A 24,664-nucleotide genomic window follows, 5' to 3' on the forward strand; every position below is an offset into this window, starting at 1 on the left:
AGTGTTCAATTTCAGTTTGCAGTCCTTTATATTCTCAAGTTATTATGCATTACGTATTCAAACAAGGTTCTGAGCTATCACTCTAGGGCGTTTTTCTGCTTCGCTTTGACATGTTTTATAGGATTATTTAGGATACATAAATGTAAAATTAATATGTGTACTTAAAGGTTCAGTTCAACATTTGACATTAATGAAGTGCTTCATTACTATTTTATGACGTCACTAATTATCACGTCCCTCTTTTTTTGTTGTTTCTGCAGATTTTCGATTGAGAAGGGGATTGCTGGCCAAGTAGCAAGAACAGGAGAAGTCCTGAACATTCCGGATGCGTACGCAGACCCACGTTTTAACAGGTGAGGGGGGGGTTGGCCCTTGTCATTTCTCCCTTGAGGTTCCAAGGCTGAAGCCCCTTTGAAGGAGTCTGTTGTCTCAGCCTGCTGTCAGTGGTCCGAGTAACCAGACACTTACATGATCTGAGGCCATTCCTAAGTCAGCGTTCCCTGCTGGGGCCCGACAGAGTGTCAGCTGACAGAGCAGTCACTTCTGGTGGTGGTGTCATGATGTCATCATATTGTGCTCTGTCTCAGGGTGTTCACAGCTGCTGCACAGGGATAAGGAATTGGGCTTCAGATCGTCATGTCTGGTTTCGAGTTAAGGACCTGCCATTTATCCACTGTAGACAGAACTGGGGCCAGTGCTCCATGGCTCTGCGCCTCAGTTTCATCCTCTTTTAAATGGGTATGAGAATGCCTACTTGGAGTTGTTTCTTAGGACTGCAGATCATTTCCCTAAGAGCTCTGGAAACTTCACTGCACACAAAACAGGAACTGAGTAAGCCACACAACTGAGGTGTAGTTACAGTGCGATGTTAAGATGGGCCATTTGAGAATGTTTTTTATTCATTTCAGACTCTAGGCAACTTGAAATCAAAGTGTATGTTTTATTCAATCCTTTGAAGTTAGAAGTCACAAGGTGGATACGTGACAACACTGTTTAGTTGATACAGACTCATGACTTGCATTAAAAGCAGTGTAATTGTCTGGAAGTATTTCCTGTAATTAATGATGGATGTCAGATATCCAAGACACATATAGAAGTTCAGCTGTATTCTAGTAATGTTTTACCAACAAGTTGAAAATACTAATAGCATTACTTTTCACCCCAACAAGCTTGCTTGTCCTTACTTACACTGCTTAAATACCGAAATTATTTATCATCATTTAAAAATCTTTATGTAAAATTGGTGAGTCAGACTATTGGGAATATAAAAAAAGCAGCCATCAGCTTGAGGGGGACACTGGCCAAGCATGTGATGCCATCCTCTTAATATCTAGATTGTATGAGACCTCCTCATAAAGGGCAGAGAATGTCAGGTGCTTCACCGAAAAGGACGCATGGAGAGTAACCAGGGCCCGGCTCTGGCAGGCATCTTCTAGTGTACCCCAGGGCAAGTGGCTGAGACTTTCCGATTGGCATCAGGATGAAAGGGCAAGGATTGTGGAGTGAGTAGGGACCCTCCCGCTTTGCTGGTGGAAGTAGATGATGATGAGACAGCCTCTTGGGAAAAGAGTGGTACAGTTTTGACTGTGAGTGATCCGCCAGTCTGCCCTCCTCCTCCATATACACTCCAGGAAAAATGAAATCATTTGTGCACCCAGAGGCCCAGATGCAAGTTTTCCCAACAGCCCTACTAATAATAGCCGATAACTAGCTATGAACCAATGACGTTGTCCATTAAGTGGAGAATGTATACATGAAACGGGCCTTCAGTGGAGACTGTGGCTCAGCAGTGAGTCCTGGATGGTTTATAAAGGGTAAGCAAGGGAAGCCAGGCATTGAGGACTCATGCGTACCCCCATGCTGGGTCTGTGGCTGATTCTGGGGAAACCAGTCTCCTCAGATCAGGAGTCAGTAAAGCCTCCGCTCTGAAGGATGTGAGAGTGAGGAGCTCTGCTTCATGAGCCTAGCACCCTGATCACGTGACCCACAGATGAGTGTGGCCTTGTGCTGCTTGGGGAATAGGCTTAGTTATGGACGCCTGCTCTAAATCTTAATGTGACTATTCCCATTTAAAATGGTTTAGGAAGTTACCAGTCTCATAAATATGACCAAGTTCAAAGGAAGACACTGTTTACCGGACTTCCTACACTTTCCCCTGAATCACCCACCTTGTCTGTTTACTTAGTGATCCCGACGCTGAGAGCCAGGAGTCTCCAGTAGAAAACCATCGTAAACAAGATCAAACAAGCTTGGATAGTTGTGAAAATGTTTTAGTAAAGCACTCTCACTTTTACCCTGTCTTGAACCCTCAATGCCATCCCACCACCCCACACACAGGCTATAAAAGCCGTGTTGAGACTTAAGGCGGGATGTACTCTTTGTTCCTGCCCACTGGCCTTTCGCTCCGGTGACGGAAGCTCTTCCTTCCACTCCCACAGGGAAGTGGACCTGTACACGGGCTACACCACACGGAACATTCTGTGCATGCCCATAGTGAGCCGCGGCAGCGTGATCGGCGTGGTGCAGATGGTGAACAAGATCAGTGGCAGTGCCTTCTCCAAGACGGACGAGAACAACTTCAAGATGTTTGCTGTCTTCTGTGCTTTGGCCTTGCACTGTGCTAACGTAAGCGTGCCTCCGGACCCGTGTGCCGCCCGCCCGCCCTCAGGTTCAGGCTGCTTGCCTTTTCTCCTTTCTGTTTCCCCTGTGAACTGTGAGCAGGGATTCCTGCTCACGCCTGCTCTAGAAAGTACCTTTCCGTGCCTGCAGAAAACTCTCTCCTGAGACTTTGAGTGCATTTCGACGTGCGAGTTTGTTCCAAAAGAGTTGGTGTACTGGGGCAGTGTGAAGCACTGGTCTTGTGCCTCATGTCTGCTGGGAAAGGGGGGTGTTGCCTGGTGTTTGTCAGACACGGCACCTTAGGGAGTCTTTGCAGGGTGCAAACAGTAGCTCACGTCTCCCCACTGGCCCGGGAAGTTGTGCTTGCGAGGAAAATCAGGGTGCAGTTCAATGCATGGGTGTTACCGTCATGAATGACACCCTCTAGTCCTCTTGGCCACTTGGTCCTGTTTGAGGAATAAAATGAGGCTCGGTTTATACTCCGAAGCTTATCCTCTATCTTCTCTGTTGCTGTATTTTAAACGAGTTGAGCACGTAATGGTCCATAAACTAATAATCCTATAATGGCATTGTAGAGCTGTAGTTAGGGAAATTTTTAGGACTCTCATTGAGCAAAGTTACACCAGTGGGAGTTGGCAGGGAACCACTCTAGTAACCTAGAGAAAATGTTTTTGGGAATGGGATTGAGTCTTTGGAGCACCTGACCTCACCCAGCCGTGCTGACCTCTCAAGGCGGCAGGTCCTGCATGCCTCCGCAGCCAGGCACAGCTCACACCCTCTGTTCCTGGGTTGGGCCAACCTGCCTTCACGGGCAGTGATGGAAACGCAGCAGAGTGGCTGCCATTCATTCTGATTTTATTGCTGAGGTGTTTCTCCTTACTGAAAGTATATAAAAAAATTATGTTACCTTTGAGGTTTTCTTCAACTCTGAAATATGAGAGCGGTGTGAAGCTACATGTCTCCTCTCCACTTGGCCTGCCTAGGCTCGGACTGCGGTAGGGACGTTGCTCGCTTATGGGAAAGCCGTGCTTCACATCAGAAAGACGAGCACTTCTAGATGCCCCTCAAAGCATCCTCATGGACCAAATGGAGAAGAGACAGCCCGCCAATGCGACGGCAGCAGAGCCCTCCCTGTGGGCTTCTTGGAGCCTGGCTGTGTGCAGCTGTGGGAGGGAAGGTCCAGGGCCTGAGGGTGGGCGCTGCTCTTGTGCTTCCCTGGTCCTTTCGGAGCAAGCCAGCCTTGCCGTGTTGAGCGTGTTTTCAGTAGGAAAGGCATCTTGCTGAGGACTGCCCCGAGCAGGTAACTGGACAATGTCAGCTCCCTCTCTCCCCTGAAAGCGTCACTTCTTCCTGAAGAACACTCCCGTTTATGAAGATCATAGATAATGAAAAGGCTTTGTGAGGTATAAAGCGGCCTCCAGTCCTTGACTGTTGCTAAGTCTAGCTGCACGGGATCCTGGGAACTCGGGGCAGTTTTCCTCTTGAACAAAGAGCCCCTAGGCCCCTAGCTGCTTCTAACCCAAGTACGTGGTTTGTAGTCAGGTGCCATGGTCCTCTTGAATTGAGGTGCTTGTACATGAGAAGAGGCAGGCCACAGGACCACGCTAACACTAAGTATGCTTTTATTTCCTTTATCTTTGGACCTACCAGACTACATCCTGTTGATGGAATTAAAGTGCATGCCTGGCCGGCAGCACCTACTCTTCATTTATTGAGCTGATAATTAAAAGTGCTTTCAATGGAAAAACGACCATTTAGAAAGGCTAGAAGTCTTTGGAATTGGTAGAATCAATTAGTCTTCACATGCCTCATGATTTTAGAGAAGGTTCTCAGTGTAAGAGATGAAGATGGGCCTGGAACAGGGAGGCCCTGAGAATAGACTGACTCTGTGCCTTTTCTGTCAAAAGTTTCTCCACACCTGGGAGGCATGAGAAGATCACCTTTGTGCTGCTGAGACACACCTGACAGCATTGTCCTGGTCTCACAGCAGTCATATAGGTGACTCCCCCAAACTCAGAGAAGCTGGGCACATAGAATTTGAATTTGAACAACGTGTCTGAGGCTGCAGAGTAAGCGTGTGACAGAGCCAGGGCTGATTGGCAGGCTCTTCCTCTGTCCTTCTCAATGCACCTTGCATTCAACACAGCTCTTTACCAAGCATCCTGTAGGAAGACTGACATGGAGGAGTGATGTTAAGGCCTGGAAAGATGGTTCCGGTAGCCATAAAACCCTACAGTCTGAGTTCTATCTCTGGACCCCACACGGGGGTGGGATGGGGAAAACTGACCCTTGCAAGCTCTCAATTTTCCTCAGGCCTCTACATGTGTACCCTGGCGCACATATACCCCAACCAAAATGAATAAATAAATAAACACAAAGTAGTGTCATTATGTATCACATAAAATATAGAGTAAGTGGCCCTTATAGGGTTTATTACAGTTCTCTAGAGACAGAATCAATCAGGAGCACAAAGTGACAGGTATCACTTGAGAGATGGGACTTGACAGAACTGGTTTATGTGATGACAGTGGATGTGCAGTCCCAAGACAGGCCTCATGTAAGCTGCAGAACTCAAGAATCCCAGGCCAAGTTCAAAGGACTCAGGACCAAGGGAAGTGATAGTGTGACTCAGTCTAGCTAGAGGCCTGAGGACTTGAGGGCTGCAGTTGTAAGGGCTGGAGTCCAAAGCCTGGAACCTGGAGCTCTGGTGTCCAAAGACCACAGGGTGTCTCTGAGAGGGAGATAGAGAGGAAGGGGAAGATGGGGAGAGAGGGAAGGAGGGATGGAAGGAGATCCTGGGGCAGAGGTTCATTTGGGTGAATGGATCTTCCATACCCATCTCCAGAAACATCCTCAAGGACATACTGACAGGAATGCCTTTCAGGCTCTGACTATCCCATGAATTAAGGTGACAATTCAAGCTAACACCACAGTGCATGTGGACAATTTTTACGGAAGTGGGCATGGTCAATGTTCAGGATAAGCCTTCACAAGCGGCATAGAGAACAGGACAGAGGTGAAAAAGACTTGGGAGTGGACAGTTTGACAATCAGGATGAATTTAAGAGAATGATGTAAGTTAGGTGTAGATGATGGTGTGGCTGGTGTGTGGACTATTAAAGAATACCGTGTACCCCTGGCTAAAGACTTCAGAGAAACACCTGAGGTTGATCTTACGCGGTAATATAACAAAGCTGGCTTCTAACGTCAAGCTTGGTTAGTGGCGTGATGACACATACGGATAGGCACAGACTCACGGCCAGCCAAATCCACAAAATCCATGACTTGAATCCCTAGATATTCCCAGACTGCCTCCTTTGGGTACCACAAAAACCAAAATATAGCCCTTCTCCAAATTTGTCAGGGAGATCAAGTGTGAGTTGGATTTTGATGTTTTTTCTCTATCTAAGCTTATGAAGTTTATGGTGTTAGGGGTGGTCGTTTCACACATAGGAACTGAGCACTCCTCATCATGTTAGACATGATGCTAGGGCCATTCGCCAGCCCCTGAAGCTTGGGAAATGAACATGCCCCCCGTGCCCCCCCCCCCCCCCCCCCCGTGTGTGTGTGTGTGTGAAGAGTCAGTAGACTCCAAAGTCTGGATAATGATCCATCCTGTGTATTTATATATAGGTCGAGTCACTAGCCCTTGAAGCCTAGGTGAATGTATATCCCATAGGTACACACAGATGTATGGTAATGTCATCCAGTACTGAATGTAGGATAGTTTTCCATTCCTTAGTTGGTCTGCAAGGGGTTTCCAAAGTGCACATTTGGTAGTGGACGTGGCCTTTCCTCCCAGTGTCCTTCTCTGTGCCCCGACTGTCATTCCCTGACCAGTTTCTGAATTCTCAGTGCGTGCTGTCACTCAAGATGAGGCGGATGTCCACTTCAATGCTTGCTTTGTGGCTTTGCAGCTTTTTAAAGCCTCAGTTAAGTTAGCCAATGCCTCTGAGCGTCGGTCTCCTCAGCAGGCGGCATCAGGGCTGTAGATGACAACGTCTGGGCTCTTAGTCTTCGGCAGATGCGGTCTTCTCCCTTGGCTTTCTAGTCTAATTGGTTCTGATACTGCATCTTGTGAGGTCTCAGCGTAGACAGTTCTATGAAATCCCAGTTCATTCTTTAGTGGACAGCCGGAGAGTCTGCATCGGCTAAGCTGCCTCTTGTGAAGGTGGAGGCTGAGATCCAGGACTTGCTGGAAAATATCACGAGAAAGATTGCAGAGGGACTGTTGATACCCATTCTGAGACAAAACTGTACACTCCCAGGTGGCAAGTCACCAGTTCCCACCGTATTTATGCTTTGTCTTGGTTTCAAATCAAGGGAAGGGTTTGGAGAAAGTCCTCCCACGTGCCCTATCCAGTCTGAGCAGAAGAGGAACTCTTTCTGATGCTACGCAAAGTGTGTGCTGGGGTCTGTCTTTGGGAAAGAAATTTCAGGTCCTCTAGCCCAGGGTGAAGATGTAGCTCTCTTGAAAAGAAAGACGTATCCCGTTTGAATGACTTTGTGCTGTGGCCATGGCCGTGAACTAGAAGGTGAGCTGTAGGAGGAAACACCAGCTTCTGTGGTTTGGGGCAGCATCTTTAAGTCTCTCAGTTCCCAGGGCAAGCATCCCTCCTTGGGTTGTCTCCTTACTTCCTCTATTTCTTATTCATTCTTCCATCCATATGCTTACTCCAGTTTATCTTGGATAATTGCCTGTGGGCATTCTGCACCCAGGACTGCTTAATTATTCTTGCGTGTGTCCCAGGCTCTTACTGTTTGGAGCCCATTTGAAATTCCTGTATACGTGAGTAGCATAAAGCTCCGAACTCCAGCTTCCTCTTGTTCTGTCCTGGTCTCCACGCCCTCACTGCACGAGGACAGTCGTGCATCTCGAGCTCCATGCAGCGGCAGCTCCTCTCCCAAGTCACATGTTCCGCTGGAGACTTCATTCCCAGAGCCCCACAGCCACCTCTGCTGGTGTGGGGTTCCTTCGGCCTGCTATAGCACAGGTTTCTCATTCTGTACAGTGAATGTTTGGTCTTAAGATTTGTGTAGAGAATCCATTTCATATTATTAGTGGTATCATTTAATGCTACTGAAAAATAACATGCTGAAAATACCTATTTTAAGAAGTTATTTTGCTATCATTTAAAATGAAGATTAGATCACTGGGAGAGGGTCCTCAGTGTTTCCTGATTTCTGTTGTGCGTTTCCCCACTGCTGGCAGGTGTAGGTTGCCCACAGGAAGTGTTAGACAGGAAGGGGAGGCTCGGTTGGCTCCTGCATGACAGTACAGGGCACCCCTGTCACTCAGGAGTGGCCAGGCTTTTCTTGACCAGCATTAGAGGAAGGTGCAGCAGTCATGGGGAGTGGCATCGGAGACCAGCACAAAATCTTAACAGCTTCTAGCTCTAAGACCCGAGCTGTCATCAGCCAGTGGCATCAGTCCTTTATACCCCCACGATTGGTCACTACAGTGTGCTCACTCCACAGATGGGGACCTGGGTTAAAATAATTAGGAAATCTGCCTACATGCCTGAAGTTAGTTCATGGCAAAGAGATTCAACTCAGGGAGATGACTCCAGAGTCTACATCCTTGAGAACTGCTCCACCCTGAAGTGACTAGGTGTCTACTGTGAGCATTAAAGACTTGCTACCTCTCAAGTACCCCATCTATGAGCGCCACAGGACTGTCATGAAAATTTAGTATACAGACAGGTACCTCTGAACAGCAACTAGTCAATGGTTTCTATCTGCTAAGAGGGCAGGTTCCATTTGATGAACATAAAGGGTGTGTTTTTAGTTTATGGTAGAGGGAGGCCACACTCACGTTCTCAGGGTGTCTTCATGTTGGGATCCTGAGGACCTGTGCCCTTTCCCTGTCCCACTGCCGATAGGTCACCTGCACAGACATCAGTGGTGGATCAGCAGCAGTTACTTCTTCTAAACGTCTCTTCTGCTAATACAGAGTCCAAGATGAATTCCCAAGTATCGTATGTAGATAACTGATGAAGAGCTGAAGAGTCGTATAATTGTCTGCCTTCCTTGGTGTACAGTGAGATCCTAGATTGTATAATTTGCTGATGTTCACATTGAAGGTTATTTACCAAATGAAAAATGAGTAAAATTTCCAAAACTTTTTTTTTTGCATGAAATTAAACTAATTTATGTTGTGATTAATTTTAGAGTAAGCACAACATAATATGATAAAAATACATGCATAAATTTAAATAAAGTTATACACTTTAGTGTATTTGCATTATAACTTTATAATTGAAAAAGATGACAGAAATCTTCAACCAAATTGCAGGTCACCAGCTTGTAAGAGACAGCGGCAGAAACAGGAGTTTGAGAATCGAATGATGTTGTGTTCAAGGGACCGATATTATTTGTAACTACTGTGTTGTGGCCTTATACCTCATAAAGCTCACATGTTGCACAACCCTGTCCTGTTCAGACACTGTTTGCAAGCTCTCATCAGCCTTGGTGAGGCGACTTTCCCATGGGCTTCCTGCTGCCTGTGGGTCTGCAGTTTGTGCATGGTACCTGGAGCATGTGTTGAATTTCTCCATCATCCATACATTTCCTTGACAAAAAGACATCTTTCAAATGTGCTGCCCTCTCCTGGTAAATGTGCCAAATTTTCACACTTAGAAGATAGTATTTAAAGGAATAAGCAACATTTCAGAAGTTTCTGCTGCTACAAGCACCAATGAGAAAATGCAGAGTTGATCCAAAGAAAGTCACGCCACAGGCAGAATACTTTGAAATAGACACCTGACGGACCTGCCTTTGTGTGTAGTTCTCTCTCTCTCTGTCTCTGTCTCTCTCTGTCTCTCTGTCTGTCTCTGTCTCCCTCCCTCCCTCCTTCCCTCCCTCTCTCTCTCTCTCTCTCTCTCTCTCTCTCTCTCTCTCTCTCTCTCTCGTGCTGTTTTTTCTCATTCTGTGTGTTTAGTTTTGACTCTAATGCAGCATGGGCAGGTACTTCCCTGGCCCTGTCCTTTTAGTGTTCTGTGAGCCTCACATACCTGGATGGATAGCTTATTATCTAGATTTGGAGATTTTTCTTTTCTTATTTTATTGAAAATATTTTCTGTGCCTTTGGCATGGAGTTCTTCTCTTTCATCTATACCCATGATTCCTAGGTTCGATCTTTTCGTGGTGTCCCAAGTATCTCGCCTGTTCCGTTATGTGTTCTTTATTTTCTCTTTATTGTTTTCCTTGACTGAGTAACCCGACCCCTTTCCCTTGTCTCCAGGATTCACAGTCTGTGCTGCACACAAGCTGTGATGTTATCGAGGCTCCCATGGAGCCTCTGATTGGCTTATTGAGTGTTTCATTTCCAGCTTCATTTCACTTTTATTTTTCTGCAGTATTTCTCCCTTTATTGAATTCTAATTTTGCATCCCAAATCTACTTCCTTATTTCACAAAGCTGTTTGCTTGTATTCTATTGGAATTCATGCAGGGATTTATTCCTGTCCTCTTTAGATTCATTTAGACATTTATGTCCTCATTGAATTCATGGACATATTTATAATTGTTGGGGTTTTTTATTCTTTGTAATTTATTCCAAGTGGTTTTCATTAGGGACCATTAAGATGGGGTTGGTAGTTTTAGGGGCAGACATATTGCCTTATTTTTTGCTGTTACATTTTGTGTTGTGATTTATGCATCTAGAGCTGGTCAATTACATCTTTGGCCTAAATTGCTGGTCCACTTGCAATGAATGGACATTTTGGTCTGACTTTGGTGTTACCATGTCTTAGCTGGGATAGAGTCTATGAAGTGGTACTCAGAGCTTAGTCATGGAACAGTCAGTGCTGATTTATGGTTGGAATAGCTTGGGTGATCCTAGCTAGGCTAGCTGTTTTATGTGCAGAAAGTTCTCAGGTTACTTGATGGGCAAGGCCTGGGATCACCAGTCTCTTACAGGTACCTTGACAGTACAAGTTCTTTCAGTTCATGATAGGAACTTAAGGATGGGTAAGGACCTAGACAGAGTTGTGGGTATGTGGCCTCAGACAAGTGCTGCTGAGGCCAATCTAAGCCTGGGAAGAGGGTCCTGGGGCCATGTGTCTATGATCTAACACAGGTCTCAGTGGGAGCTGGGGATGGGAGGAAGTCTGGCTGTGTTCAAGTGTCTATGATCTCACATAGATGCTACTCTCAGTGGTAGCCTAGGCACGGGAGGACACTGTAGATTATGTGAAACAAAATGACAGAAGTATGTTCAGAACCATCTCAGAAATTGTTGAGAATTCTACACTAACCACAAGCCAAAAGTAATTCAGTAATTCTTTTAAAAATGAAACTTGTCAGTAACTCAAACAGCAGTCTTCACACAACCCAACCCAAAGTATGCTAATATGATAGTTACACACTGAAATGATGCCTCAAACATTGTCTTTTCTTCCCGTAATTAAACTACCATGTTTCTATAAGAGCAGGTAGGTACACCATCATGCACATAGCAAAGTATGTACTTTGTCCAGAACCAAGGCTGCAGTGAAGGTGTGTGAGGCTCCCAGGCAAAGTCGTTAACAAACACCCCAGATTCGTGGTGCCTTTGCTTCGTAATGAATTATGTTGTTGTTGTCTGTTACAATTGTGTGTTACAGCTACACTCAGTTATTTGACCCTATAGGGTGTCACAGTCCATAGTTTCCAAAGCTGTGTGGTCTAGCAGACATTGCTAAGAACTGTGACAAATAGTTTTCGATGATATAAAAGACACCTTGATTTTTTTTTTTTTTTGGTTTTTCGAGACAGGCTTTCTCTGTGTAGCTTTGCGCCTTTCCTGGAACTCACTTGGTAGTCCAGGCTGGCCTCGAACTCACAGAGATCCACCTGGCTCTGCCTCCTGAGTGCTGGGATTAAAGTTGTGTGCCACCACCACCCGGCGACATCTTGATTCTTGATGCATATCAAGAATGCATGTGTCATTCATATCATGACATAGATGATGAACATAATCTTGCATGTAGAAAACAAGCTGTACTATACTGATGTCACAACACAGTGTGAACTATGGGAGAAGCTACTAATCACACACATTAGTTTTTATAAAGGGCCCGTTTTCCCCCCCCTATAGTTTCTCTCCAAATTAATCTTACATAGTTACTAGTTCACACATGTAAACATTGGTCTTTTTACTGGCTCCATTGCTTTTTAAATTTTTATCTCACATATTCGTGTATAATTGCAAAACTATATTTACATGCATACAAGTATACATGGTCTTACTAATTCAGTAGGACAATAAACCACACCTCTTTATTTTCAAGTAGGTCCCCTCCCCACCCCCTCTCTCCAGATGAGGCCCCTGCACCTGCTGGGCAGGCACTCACCACTAGCTATATGCTAAACCCTCAACTGTCTGTCATCGTTGTCACTGCTTCGTGTGCCTGCTCCATGGGCACAATACTGGACAGTGTAGAAATCCGTCACACATTTGGATTCATTGCTGTAATGCTGGAAAACCCCAAATTCACTTAGGAAAGGAAAAAAATACAATTAAATCAGAGAAAGAAAGGAAATCCTCCCAAGGAAGCCAGTTTGATGTTCTGGGTGACATGTAATTATCAAAGTGTTTGTTTTAACAGATATAGAAGTGCCATAGGTCTTAGTCATTCACTCACTGATAATACACACACATTTTATTTTTAACTCTTTTGTTACTTAAGTGGAAATATAGTATAGGGCATTATAGAAAAGACAGGCAGTGATTTCTCTCCCTGAGGTGACATGGGGTAAGAGGATATTTGTTAAGGAAGACGGAACCCAGATGAGTGCTGTCTCTTCAAGGTTGTCTGTGTGCACAGCTCCCGTGTGTCTCGACTGCGAGCAACAGGGAGTCTATCAAATTTCAGCCATAGCTCTCATCCCAAGTCTGAACTCCAGTGCCAGAGTGCTGTCCATATTGTCCTAACTGGTCCCCCATTCCCTTTCCTCTTGCCTTGCAGATGTACCACAGGATCCGCCACTCAGAGTGCATCTACAGGGTTACCATGGAGAAGCTGTCTTACCACAGCATCTGCACCTCAGAGGAGTGGCAAGGCCTGATGCGTTTCCACCTGCCGGCGCGCATCTCCCGAGAGATCGAGCTGTGAGCATCTCGTGCCATTTTCCCTGGAGGAACTAAAGCAAAACTGACCGTGGAGTCAGAACCATAGTTACTGTGGTTTCACGTGTGGCTCCTTCTGCTTGCCGTAAATAACAAACTAAAACGGAAGCCCCGTGTGGTGGCCCAAGCCTGCGATGGTAGTGCTTGGGAAGCTGAGGCAGTAGGGACTCAGAGCTCAAGGCCAGCCAGGGGGGTCTAGTGAGTCCTTGTCAGGGAACTAAATTTGTAACCAGTCACCTAAATGCTGGCATATTTTTATTACTCTATTGCATATTCCAAATGACTTTTAATGTTACACCCAGATCTCAATTTCCAAGATAAATGAAAGAATTTAGTGATAATTGATTCCCTCTTTGTGCTCCTGTTTGCCAGAGCTTGGCTAACATACTTCAGTCTGGAGAGGCAGGGCCTTGTGGCAACGGTATGCCTGTGGCAGCCACCCTGTCCCCACGCTGGCATTTGCCTTATATTTGGAAACACACCCCTTTGCCACTACCCATTCTGGCCGGGGGTAAGTAATTACATTAGTAAACGAGAACACAGTTACTGGTATGGTAACTTCAGGAGTTACAGTTATTCATGTTTCAGCTTAGATGGAAGGCTATTTTTGATGAGGTCCCCTGGACGGTGTGCTGTGTGTATATGTTAGTGTTGATGACCCCAATGACACCTGTGTGCCCTGGACGGTGTGCTGTGTGTATATGTTAGTGTTGATGACCCTGATGACACCCATGTGCCCTGGACAGTGTGCTTTGTGTACATGTTAGTGTTGATGACCCCGATGACCCCCGTGTGCCCTGGATGGTGTGCTGTGTATATATGTTAGTGTTGATGACCCCGATGACACCCGTGTCCCCTGGACAGTGTGCTGTGTATACATGTTAGTGTTGATGACCCCGATGACACCCGTGTCCCCTGGATGGTGTGCTGTGTGTATATGTTAGTGTTGATGACCCCGATGACACCCGTGTCCCCTGGATGGTGTGCTGTGTGTATATGTTAGTGTTGATGACCCCGATGACACCCGTGTCCCCTGGATGGTGTGCTGTGTATACATGTTAGTGTTGACGACCCTGATGACACCCGTGTCCCCTGGATGGTGTGCTGTGTATACATGTTAGTGTTGACGACCCCGATGATACCCGTGTCCCCTGGACGGTGTGCTGTGTGTATATGTTAGTGTTGACGACCCTGATGACACCCGTGTCCCCTGGATGGTGTGCTGTGTATACATGTTAGTGTTGACGACCCCGATGATACCCGTGTCCCCTGGACGGTGTGCTGTGTGTATATGTTAGTGTTGATGACCCTGATGACACCCATGTCCCCTGGACGGTGTGCTGTGTGTACATGTTAGTGTTGATGACCCTGATGACACCCGTGTGCCCTGGATGGTGTGCTATGTGTATATGTTAGTGTTGATGACCGGAATGACACCTGTGTCTGCTGTTTGAACAGATGACTCTGTAGAGTCCTGCAGGAACCCTTCCCTTCAGTCAGGGGTTGCAGGGAAGGCAGGGGCAGGGACAGACCATCCATGCCTTTGAGGACTGGGATAGATAAGGGGTGTATCGATTTTCATGTCAGCCATGCTCATCCTAATTGCACCTGATGATCCACTCCTCTCATTTCAGATTCCACTTTGACATCGGTCCTTTCGAGAACATGTGGCCTGGGATCTTTGTCTACATGATCCATCAGTCTTGTGGGACATCCTGGTATGAGCGGCCTGTGTGATTCCTTTTGAACACTTGTGATTCCTTTGCACACTTGTACCCAACAAGGTTCTTTGTATAGTTACGGTAAAATATAACATTTTAATAAACATTCCAATAAAAATCAGCTGAGCTTGTTGGACAACTATGCAGCTTTTCCAAATGCTCCAGGGACTGCCGACTTCTTGGCCACTTGGGCTGGAGCCATAGCAAGACAACTGTCTAGGTTTTTGTCTTGGAAATGGGTAACCTAAAATGTAATGCTGGCATTTCTTACACTCTGTCACACATCCCAAATGACTTTTAATGTCATGTAGGCCATGCAGTGGAAGAGGCGGGACCCACCCTTAGAGCAGTGCCATTGGACCATACGCATGCCTGTAGCATCCACTTGGGGTCCCATCTGTATCTGTTAGGCTAGGCACAAAGGAAAAGTCTCTCAGGGAATGTGGCAGTGACCACAGGCTGTTACTCTCTCCAACTGTCCTGGCCAATGTGGGTCTGTGACTTTGTGTGTGATGGTTTGTATCTCACTCCCAGAGGCTGAAAATGCAAGGGCCGTATTTGCTCATTTACAACATATTTATGCTTTGCACTCAGCCAGGTGAGAGTCTTTTGGTTTCTCTGGAACGACACGGTCCGTCTTCTTGAGCTCTGTGTCTTCTCTACTTTTATCAGTAGTGAACGCGGGACCAGCAGCTCTGGTTGCTGTGTAGACAGTTGAGGGTTTGGCTGGAAGTCGTAAGAGGACGACAGACCTTTTACTTCAGGGTCAGTGAAAGTTTTCAGTGAGGGACACACAAGCTGTGCGTACTCCAAGTTTTATGAACTCTTAGTCTTTTAATCTGCCTTAAACGTATTTTGAGAGGGGTAGGGTCTCATTTAAGAAAAATAATAATAATCCAGTGACAGTGAACAATAGATCGGTGTCCTCCTCCTCCATGTACTGTGTGAATAGATTTGGGTGTGGCTGCTTTCCACTTGCATCATGAGTGTACCTCAATGCCTTGGATTCATTCTGAAAGTGTAGCCGGGTGCAGAGAGTATTGTAATATGTGCTTGGCATTTGTGGATCTGAGCACGCCTCCTAGAAGTTCTTAGCTGAGGTTGCCTTTGGCCGGGAGGATGCTGTATGTGGCTGGCTGAGCTCTCTGGAGCACAGGAAATGCTCCTAAGTGCAAGGAGCCCGTAGAGGGTAAGAGGGTAGACTGCACGCTGACTGGCTGAGTGGAGCTGTCCGGGTGGGTCTTGGTTCTTTTGCTGCTTTCTGGCTACAGAAGGAACAAGGAGAGGGAGCGGCTACAGAGCTGTGGTTGGCCAGGAGGGAGTCCACAGGTGTGTGAGGGAGCCCACAGGTGTGTGAGGGAGCCCACAGGTGTGTGTGAGGGAGCCCACAGGTGTGTGAGGAAGCCCGCAAGTGTGTGTGAGGGAGCCCACAAGTGTGTGTGAGGGAGCCCAGAGGTGTGTGTGAGGGAGCCCAGAGGTGTGTGTGAGGGAGCCCAGAGGTGTGTGTGAGGGAGTCCACAGGTGTGTGAGGGAGTCCACAGGAGTGTGAGGGAGTCCACAGGTGTGTGAGGAAGTCCACAGGTGTGTGAGAGAGAGCCTGCAAGTGTGTGTGAGGGAGCCCAGAGGTGTGTGTATGAGGGAGCCCACAGGTGTGTGTGTGAGGGAGCCCACAGGTGTGTGAGGGAGCCCACAAGTGTGTGTGAGGGAGCCCACAGGTGTGTGAGGGAGCCCACAGGTGTGTGAGGGAGCCCACAAGTGTGTGTGAGGGAGCCCACAGGTGTGTGAGGGAGCCCACAGGTGTGTGAGAGAGCCCAGAGGTGTGTGTATGAGGGAGCCCACAGGTGTGTGAGGGAGCCCACAGGTGTGTGTGTGAGGGAGCCCACAGGTGTGTGAGGGAGCCCACAAGTGTGTGTGAGGGAGCCCACAGGTGTGTGAGGGAGCCCACAGGTGTGTGAGAGAGCCCAGAGGTGTGTGTATGAGGGAGCCCACAGGTGTGTGAGGGAGCCAAGAGGTGTGTGTATGAGGGAGCCCACAGGTGTGTGTGTGAGGGAGCCCATAGGTGTGTGAGGGAGCCCACAGGTGTGTGAGGGAGCCCGCAAGTGTGTGTGAGGGAGCCCACAAGTGTGTGTGAGGGAGCCCAGAGGTGTGTGTGTGAGGGAGCCCAGAGGTGTGTGAGGGAGCCCACAGGTGTGTGAGGGAGCCCGCAAGTGTGTGTGAGGGAGCCCACAGGTGTGTGTGTGAGGGAGCCCACAGGTGTGTGTGTGAGGGAGCCCACAGGTGTGTGAGGGAGCCAAGAGGTGTGTGTATGAGGGAGCCCACAGGTGTGTGTGTGAGGGAGCCCATAGGTGTGTGAGGGAGCCCACAGGTGTGTGAGGGAGCCCGCAAGTGTGTGTGAGGGAGCCCACAAGTGTGTGTGAGGGAGCCCAGAGGTGTGTGTGTGAGGGAGCCCACAGGTGTGTGAGGGAGCCCACAGGTGTGTGAGGGAGCCCGCAAGTGTGTGTGAGGGAGCCCACAGGTGTGTGAGGGAGCCCACAAGTGTGTGTGAGGGAGCCCACAGGTGTGTGTGAGGGAGCCCACAGGTGTGTGAGAGAGCCCAGAGGTGTGTGTATGAGGGAGCCCACAGGTGTGTGAGGGAGCCAAGAGGTGTGTGTATGAGGGAGCCCACAGGTGTGTGTGTGAGGGAGCCCATAGGTGTGTGAGGGAGCCCACAGGTGTGTGAGGGAGCCCGCAAGTGTGTGTGAGGGAGCCCACAAGTGTGTGTGAGGGAGCCCAGAGGTGTGTGTGTGAGGGAGCCCAGAGGTGTGTGAGGGAGCCCACAGGTGTGTGAGGGAGCCCGCAAGTGTGTGTGAGGGAGCCCACAGGTGTGTGTGTGAGGGAGCCCACAGGTGTGTGTGTGAGGGAGCCCACAGGTGTGTGAGGGAGCCAAGAGGTGTGTGTATGAGGGAGCCCACAGGTGTGTGTGTGAGGGAGCCCATAGGTGTGTGAGGGAGCCCACAGGTGTGTGAGGGAGCCCGCAAGTGTGTGTGAGGGAGCCCACAAGTGTGTGTGAGGGAGCCCAGAGGTGTGTGTGTGAGGGAGCCCAGAGGTGTGTGAGGGAGCCCACAGGTGTGTGAGGGAGCCCGCAAGTGTGTGTGAGGGAGCCCACAGGTGTGTGTGTGAGGGAGCCCACAGGTGTGTGTGTGAGGGAGCCCACAGGTGTGTGAGGGAGCCAAGAGGTGTGTGTATGAGGGAGCCCACAGGTGTGTGTGTGAGGGAGCCCATAGGTGTGTGAGGGAGCCCACAGGTGTGTGAGGGAGCCCGCAAGTGTGTGTGAGGGAGCCCACAAGTGTGTGTGAGGGAGCCCAGAGGTGTGTGTGTGAGGGAGCCCACAGGTGTGTGAGGGAGCCCACAGGTGTGTGAGGGAGCCCGCAAGTGTGTGTGAGGGAGCCCACAGGTGTGTGAGGGAGCCCACAAGTGTGTGTGAGGGAGCCCACAGGTGTGTGTGAGGGAGCCCACAGGTGTGTGAGAGAGCCCAGAGGTGTGTGTATGAGGGAGCCCACAGGTGTGTGAGGGAGCCAAGAGGTGTGTGTATGAGGGAGCCCACAGGTGTGTGTGTGAGGGAGCCCATAGGTGTGTGAGGGAGCCCACAGGTGTGTGAGGGAGCCCGCAAGTGTGTGTGAGGGAGCCCACAAGTGTGTGTGAGGGAGCCCAGAGGTGTGTGTGTGAGGGAGCCCAGAGGTGTGTGAGGGAGCCCACAGGTGTGTGAGGGAGCCCGCAAGTGTGTGTGAGGGAGCCCACAGGTGTGTGTGTGAGGGAGCCCACAGGTGTGTGTGTGAGGGAGCCCACAGGTGTGTGAGGGAGCCAAGAGGTGTGTGTATGAGGGAGCCCACAGGTGTGTGTGTGAGGGAGCCCATAGGTGTGTGAGGGAGCCCACAGGTGTGTGAGGGAGCCCGCAAGTGTGTGTGAGGGAGCCCACAAGTGTGTGTGAGGGAGCCCAGAGGTGTGTGTGTGAGGGAGCCCACAGGTGTGTGAGGGAGCCCACAGGTGTGTGAGGGAGCCCGCAAGTGTGTGTGAGGGAGCCCACAGGTGTGTGTGTGAGGGAGCCCACAGGTGTGTGAGGGAGCCCATAGGTGTGTGAGGGAGCCCACAGGTGTGTGTGTGAGGGAGCCCACAAGTGTGTGTGAGGGAGCCCACAGGTGTGTGTGTGTGTGAGGGAGCCCACAGGTGTGTGTGTGAGGGAGCCCATAGGTGTGTGAGGGAGCCCACAGGTGTGTGTGTGAGGGAGCCCACAGGTGTGTGAGGGAGCCCATAGGTGTGTGAGGGAGCCCACAGGTGTGTGAGGGAGCCCGCAAGTGTGTGTGAGGGAGCCCACAAGTGTGTGTGAGGGAGCCCAGAGGTGTGTGTGTGAGGGAGCCCAGAGGTGTGTGAGGGAGCCCACAGGTGTGTGAGGGAGCCCGCAAGTGTGTGTGAGGGAGCCCACAGGTGTGTGTGTGAGGGAGCCCACAGGTGTGTGTGTGAGGGAGCCCACAGGTGTGTGAGGGAGCCCACAGGTGTGTGAGGGAGCCCACAGGTGTGTGTGAGGGAGTCCACAGATGTGTGAGGGAGTCTACAGGTGTGTGTGAGGGAGTCTACAGGTGTGTGTGTGAGGGAGCCCACAGGTGTGTGTGAGGGAGCCCACAGGTGTGTGTGAGGGAGCCCACAGGTGTGTGTGTGAGAGAGCCCACAGGTGTGTGTGTGAGGGAGCCCACAGGTGTGTGTGTGAGAGAGCCCACAGGTGTGTGTGAGGGAGCCCACAGGTGTGTGAGGGAGCCCACAGGCCTGTGAGGGAGCCTACAGGTGTGTGTGTGAGGGAGCCCACAGGTGTGTGTGTGAGGGAGCCCACAGGTGTGTGAGGGAGCCCACAGGTGTGTGTGTGAGGGAGCCCACAGGTGTGTGTGTGAGGGAGCCCACAGGTGTGTGAGGAAATCCACAGGTGTCTGAGGGAATCCACAGGTGTATGAGGGTGTCCAAAGATGTGTGAGGGAGCCCAGATGTGTTTGAAGGAGTCCACAGGTACCTGAGGGAATCTATGGGTGTGTAAAGAAGATGATGTGTGAGGTAATCCATAGATGTATGGGAGAGCCTACAGGTGTGCGAGGGAATCCACAGGTGTCTGAGGGTGTCCACGGGTGTGTGAAGGAGCCTACAGGTATGTGAGGAAGCCCAGATGTATGTGAGGAGTCCTAGATGTGTGTGAGGAAACCTGCAGGTGTGTGAGGGAGCAGACAGTGCACACCTCAGCGAGATGCTCTCCTGAAATGCGTGGTGCTGTGCTGGCCTCATCATAGTCCTAACCGTCTCCTTTCCATACAGCTTTGAACTTGAAAAATTATGTCGTTTTATCATGTCTGTGAAGAAGAACTATCGACGGGTTCCTTACCACAACTGGAAACATGCAGTCACGGTGGCACACTGCATGTATGCCATACTTCAAAACAACTATGGCCTCTTTACAGACCTCGAGGTGGGTGTGCACATCCTCCTAACCGAAAACCTCAGTGATACAGTGACTAAGTCAAAGTGCTTGTATGGCATGAACTTAGTGCCAGTACCCAGACATAAATCACACTTTATTGGAAATGCTGATCTAGAAACTTCAACTGTACCCAAATACCCCCAGGGAGAGGTGTGTGTGTGTGTGTGTGTGTGTGTGTGTGTGTGTGTGTGTGTGTGTATGTGTGTGTGTGTGTGTGTGTGTGTGTGTGTGTGTGTGTGTGTCCATTCTTCCTTATTAAAGCTGATAGGCCCTGCATGTATTTAACTGAATAAATTTTTCTTTTCTTTCTTTCTTTTTTGTTTATGTTTTTGTTTTTCGAGACACAGGGTTTCTCTGTGTAGTCCTGGCTGTCATGGAACTGGATTTGTAGACTAGCCTGGCCTTGAATTTACAGATCCGCCCCCCTTTTCCTCCCGAGTGCTAGAATTAAAGGCGTGCACTACCACCACCCATCTAGAGTGAATTTTTCTTGTTGCCCCTGTGCCCTGGAAAACATAGACTTATCTGGATGATTTGAGAACACCGAACACTTAGTATATACTAGTGAAGACATTAGTTCCATTTGGGAACTGTCTTTGAGGTACACAGCTAGTTCCCCAGGCTCCACATACCCAGAGCCAATGCCATACTGGAAGGTTTCACAATTCCAGAGTCAGAAAGGTTGGAACCTCCTCATTCATTCAGCTACCGTCGCACACTACCAGCCAAGTGCTGAGTGGTGGGGATTAGTGTCCGAGCACCAGTGATGCTGAGCCCATTAGACAACCAGACTTTGAGCACGTCCCTTTGAGCTCCCAGCCTGGTGGTGTCCCTGACACCACAAACCCAGGCCTCTTTTCTCCCTGTAAAGCTGTGTCACACTTCTGACTGCAAAGGACAGCACCCTCACCTCTAACATAATACATTTTACTTTCTCCAAGGTCACACTCAAAATAGATTCACCCTGTGCCCTTGCCACCCTGTCAGACCAAAGTCATAGTTGAAACAGAAATCATGGAAGGTGGATTCCAGAAGTGGAGAAAAGTACCACCTCAAACCTAGTAAAAAGTGGGGCTGGAAAGGTGGTTCAGTGGGTGAGAGTTGACTGTGGGAGCCTGAGGGCCTGATTTAGATCCCGGCACCCACACAAGCTGTGGGTATGGCCGTGTGCCATTTAACCCAGCACTGTGGGAGACAGAGATGGGTATTGCTGGGGTTTCCTGGCTACCAGCGCAGCTCCAAGTTCACTGAGAGACCCTGTCACAAAGAAATAAAGCAAGAGGCAATAGAGCAGGGCATCCAGTGTCCTTCCCTAGCCTTCACATTGACACAAATGTGTGTCCCCCCACCCCATGCATACATACTATAGTCACATGCACAGGCATACAGAGGAACAAACTCTATTCTTGGTTGTTGCTTATTTGTTTTCTAAAGTAATCTTTAGTTGTAGCAGAATTTAACAATATATTATTGACTTCCTCCCAAAGATTCAAATGAAATATGCTTTTTGTTCATATGAATAATCTTTTCTTCCGTTGAAATTTGTATTCTAGTTGGGGAGACTTTCAACATTTTTTCCACTTAACTCCTTTTGCAGTCACAGCTTTCCTGGGGCCACAGTGGCCACTCCTCCCTCAAATTGCTTTGGGAACCTCTTTCCTCAGGCTCCTTAGAATTGGAGTTCATGATTGCTCAGAATTTCGCCTTCCTCTGTTCTCACAGGGCTTTGGCGAATTCCACCATTTCCTTTCTCCACGCAAGGCCAGTTTGAGGCTCAAGCAGCTGCCCACCCAGTTTCCCCTTGCCCATCACTTAAGAGTTTCATGTCACTCTTGACCCGGACCCTGATGGTCTACTCACCTGCGCCACCTGCAGGATTTCCCACACCTGCTGCTGGTGTCCTTAATAAGGATCACACTTGACCTTGCTCACCTTGCTTTTCACAGCCAGTCAAGGGAGCCCACTGGAGTGCCTGCGAACCGCGTTCAGACTTTGCTCACACCTTTCACACTTCTGTCAATGTCCTGCTCTCACCCTCCTTGGCCTTCCCGTGATTACTGCAAACCCTCCCAGAGAATGCCTTACCCACCACTAGACAGTTTTCTGAAACTGCCAGTTAGATGCAGACACTGCTGTACCCCGCCCTAGGTCTCCAGCCTGCTCCTGACCTTGCTCAGGTGTGCTCTTCTACCGTGATCTTCTCAAACACCGTCTTGCCTCCTCCCTTCTTCTCACAGGTCTCTGTTGGTGTCTGGCTCTTGCTGTGTCTGGCCCAGACTGCTCTCTTTAGTGCAGGCTTGCCTCCCTTTGGCTCCACAGCATTTTTCTTACTCCAGTGTAGTGTGCTGTTTTCACATGTCTTCTGTTTGCACGTTGTCTGTGTTGGCTGAGAAAAGCAGTGGCCTTGTTAGAGCCAGGAGCACCCAAGCTGCCTGCTGCATGCATGGCTGAGCTTGCCCATAAGGCTTTGGTGCATCTGGTACCCCTTGCCCCTACTCCAGAGTTAAAGAGGAAAACTCATTGGCTTGTCAAGTTCACATGCAGAACAACAAAGAACGGGGTTCCAAAAAAGTTTGTGATTTCAAGGACTCCTGTGACTTTGGATATATCAGTGGCAGAAATGAATATGATGTGAATGTAAGCCGTGAGTCTCCAGGTGTCTCCTCGCCATGTTTTAAAACATGTCTACATTCTGTTCTCTCTTCAAGCGCAAAGGCCTGCTAATTGCATGTCTGTGTCACGACCTGGACCACAGGGGCTTCAGTAACAGCTACCTGCAGAAATTTGACCACCCCCTGGCCGCACTGTACTCCACCTCCACCATGGAGCAGCACCACTTCTCCCAGACAGTGTCTATCCTGCAGGTGAGGTGCCAAGCTGCAGTGTCTGAGGGGAGGAGGGGGGGCTCCACAAGGGACTCTGCAGGCACTCGGCAGCTGCAGGATCCTGCGCTAGCTTATGCTTTTTGCAAGTAGTTTTTAGGATGTTATCACCCAAGCTTGGTTTCTGTATAGCCCATAGCCAGTGCATGGTGTCTTCAGCACCAGGATCTTACGGGCTCGTTATGTGGGTGACCAACAGTGCTAGCTGTTGTTTTGGAGACCTCTGAGGCCTCTCTGACCAAAATAACTTGTAGGGAGGTATCCCACACCTGGCAGTGTGGTTTTATTTCATAGTCCATGACTTCTGGGAATGGCCTTGCCCACCCATGCAGAATGCCTCTATTTGAACTCTTTTTTAAAAGTTGTATTTTGGAGTTAGCTTTCTAATTCTTGGGTTTCCATAAGGCTTAGGTTAACCCACCTGCTACCCTTCCCCCCTTCTCCTCATCCTCCACACCCCCAGTATTCCTCACTCTCCTCTCATCCCTTCCCTTACATTTTCAGTTATATTGTGAAATAATAGGTTTTCATGTGCTTTTCTGTCTTAGTCAAAGTTCTATTGCTGTGGGGAGACACCATGACCATAGCAACTCTTATAAAAGAAAGCATTTAACTGGGGCCCGCTTACAGTTTCAAAAGTTTAGCCCGTTAGCATCATGGCAGGAAACATGGCAGTGTGTAGGCAGACTTGGTGCTGGAGAGGCAGCCGAGAGTTCTACATCTGGATCCACAGGCAGCAGGAGGGAGGGAGGGAAGGAGGAGGGGGGAGAGAAAAAGAGAGAGAGAGACAGAGAGAGACAGAGACAGAGACACTGAGCCTGCCTTGGACTTCCTGAAACCCTAAAGCCCACCTCCAGTGACACACTTCCTCCAACAAGGCCACACCTACTCCAACAACATCACACCTCCCGATGCCACTCTCTATGAGCCTTTGGGGACCATTTTCATTCAGACGATCATACTCTCCTTTGGGCTACCCTTTAACTTCTTCCATACTCTTGCGTTCCCCCAAGCTTAAGCCTTTGCACCCCCAGCACCCCACCTCTCTACTTCTGTTTAATCCACAGTCTGCTCTCCCGTCTTCCATGAGTAAATCCCCCCACCAATGGTCCCTTTCTACTTTCCTGGCTTCCACTTGATGCCCAAGTCTTTTGTGGATGGCTTCTACTATGGTAGAGCCACAGTGTCTGCCACCCATCTGTAAACCCAAATTATACCCTCTGCTGCAGCCAGGGCGTCCTGTTTTTCTGGCTTGGTGTAGGCATCCTTCTCTGGTAATATCATCTTATGACACCCCCACATAGCCTGGGGGCACAGACTTGCACCCCTTTTAGTTATCGCCAAGTACCTCAGTGTTTGTACCTCTTGGGGTTCTTTTTTTTTTTTGCCTCTTGAAGTTTTTCTCTTTCAATTGGACATTCCTGGACCTTCAGTGACTGTGCCTAATGTGTCTACATCTCATAAGCTACAGGAAAGTGGTTTGCCATTTACAGTGGGACCTGAAGTGGTTGAGGATATAGATGGTTTTCTAAGCATGAGTTTCAGTACAGCATGAAATGACTGCAGTTAACTGGCCCCAAAGAAAAAGCTGCTGGTAACTTCAGTATATTTCCTAGCCTCATCACTATAAACACACATACACACACACACACACACACACACACACACACACACACACACACACACACACACACACACACAAATAAGGTATAGTAAAGTCACTTGGGGTTTGTGGTAGCAAGTGGTATCCTATGGGCAAAATGGTCCACATAAGCAATGGCTCTATCAATTACAACTGAACAGTCCCTTTGTTTTCCCGAGTTTTCCTTACGGTGACAT

The 24,664-nt window shown here is 48.9% G+C and overlaps 1 protein-coding gene across 12 annotated transcripts in view; it reads left to right on the forward strand.

The window, feature by feature from the left end:
- Positions 1-24,664, forward strand: part of Pde10a (phosphodiesterase 10A) — a 437,658-nt gene that overhangs the window by 395,529 nt on the left and 17,465 nt on the right. For all 12 annotated transcript variants that reach the window (XM_052750814.1, XM_052750815.1, XM_052750817.1 and 9 more), the window contains 6 exons: positions 261-353; positions 2,439-2,625; positions 12,568-12,710; positions 14,363-14,446; positions 19,781-19,931; positions 22,652-22,807. In XM_052750814.1, coding sequence (XP_052606774.1) covers positions 261-353; positions 2,439-2,625; positions 12,568-12,710; positions 14,363-14,446; positions 19,781-19,931; positions 22,652-22,807 — 814 coding nt within the window. The remainder of the gene's footprint in view (positions 1-260; positions 354-2,438; positions 2,626-12,567; positions 12,711-14,362; positions 14,447-19,780; positions 19,932-22,651; positions 22,808-24,664) is intronic.

Source organism: Peromyscus californicus, unplaced genomic scaffold (assembly GCF_007827085.1).
Source record: "Peromyscus californicus insignis strain IS unplaced genomic scaffold, ASM782708v3 Scaffold_22__1_contigs__length_63687245, whole genome shotgun sequence".
NCBI lineage: Eukaryota > Metazoa > Chordata > Mammalia > Rodentia > Cricetidae > Peromyscus > Peromyscus californicus.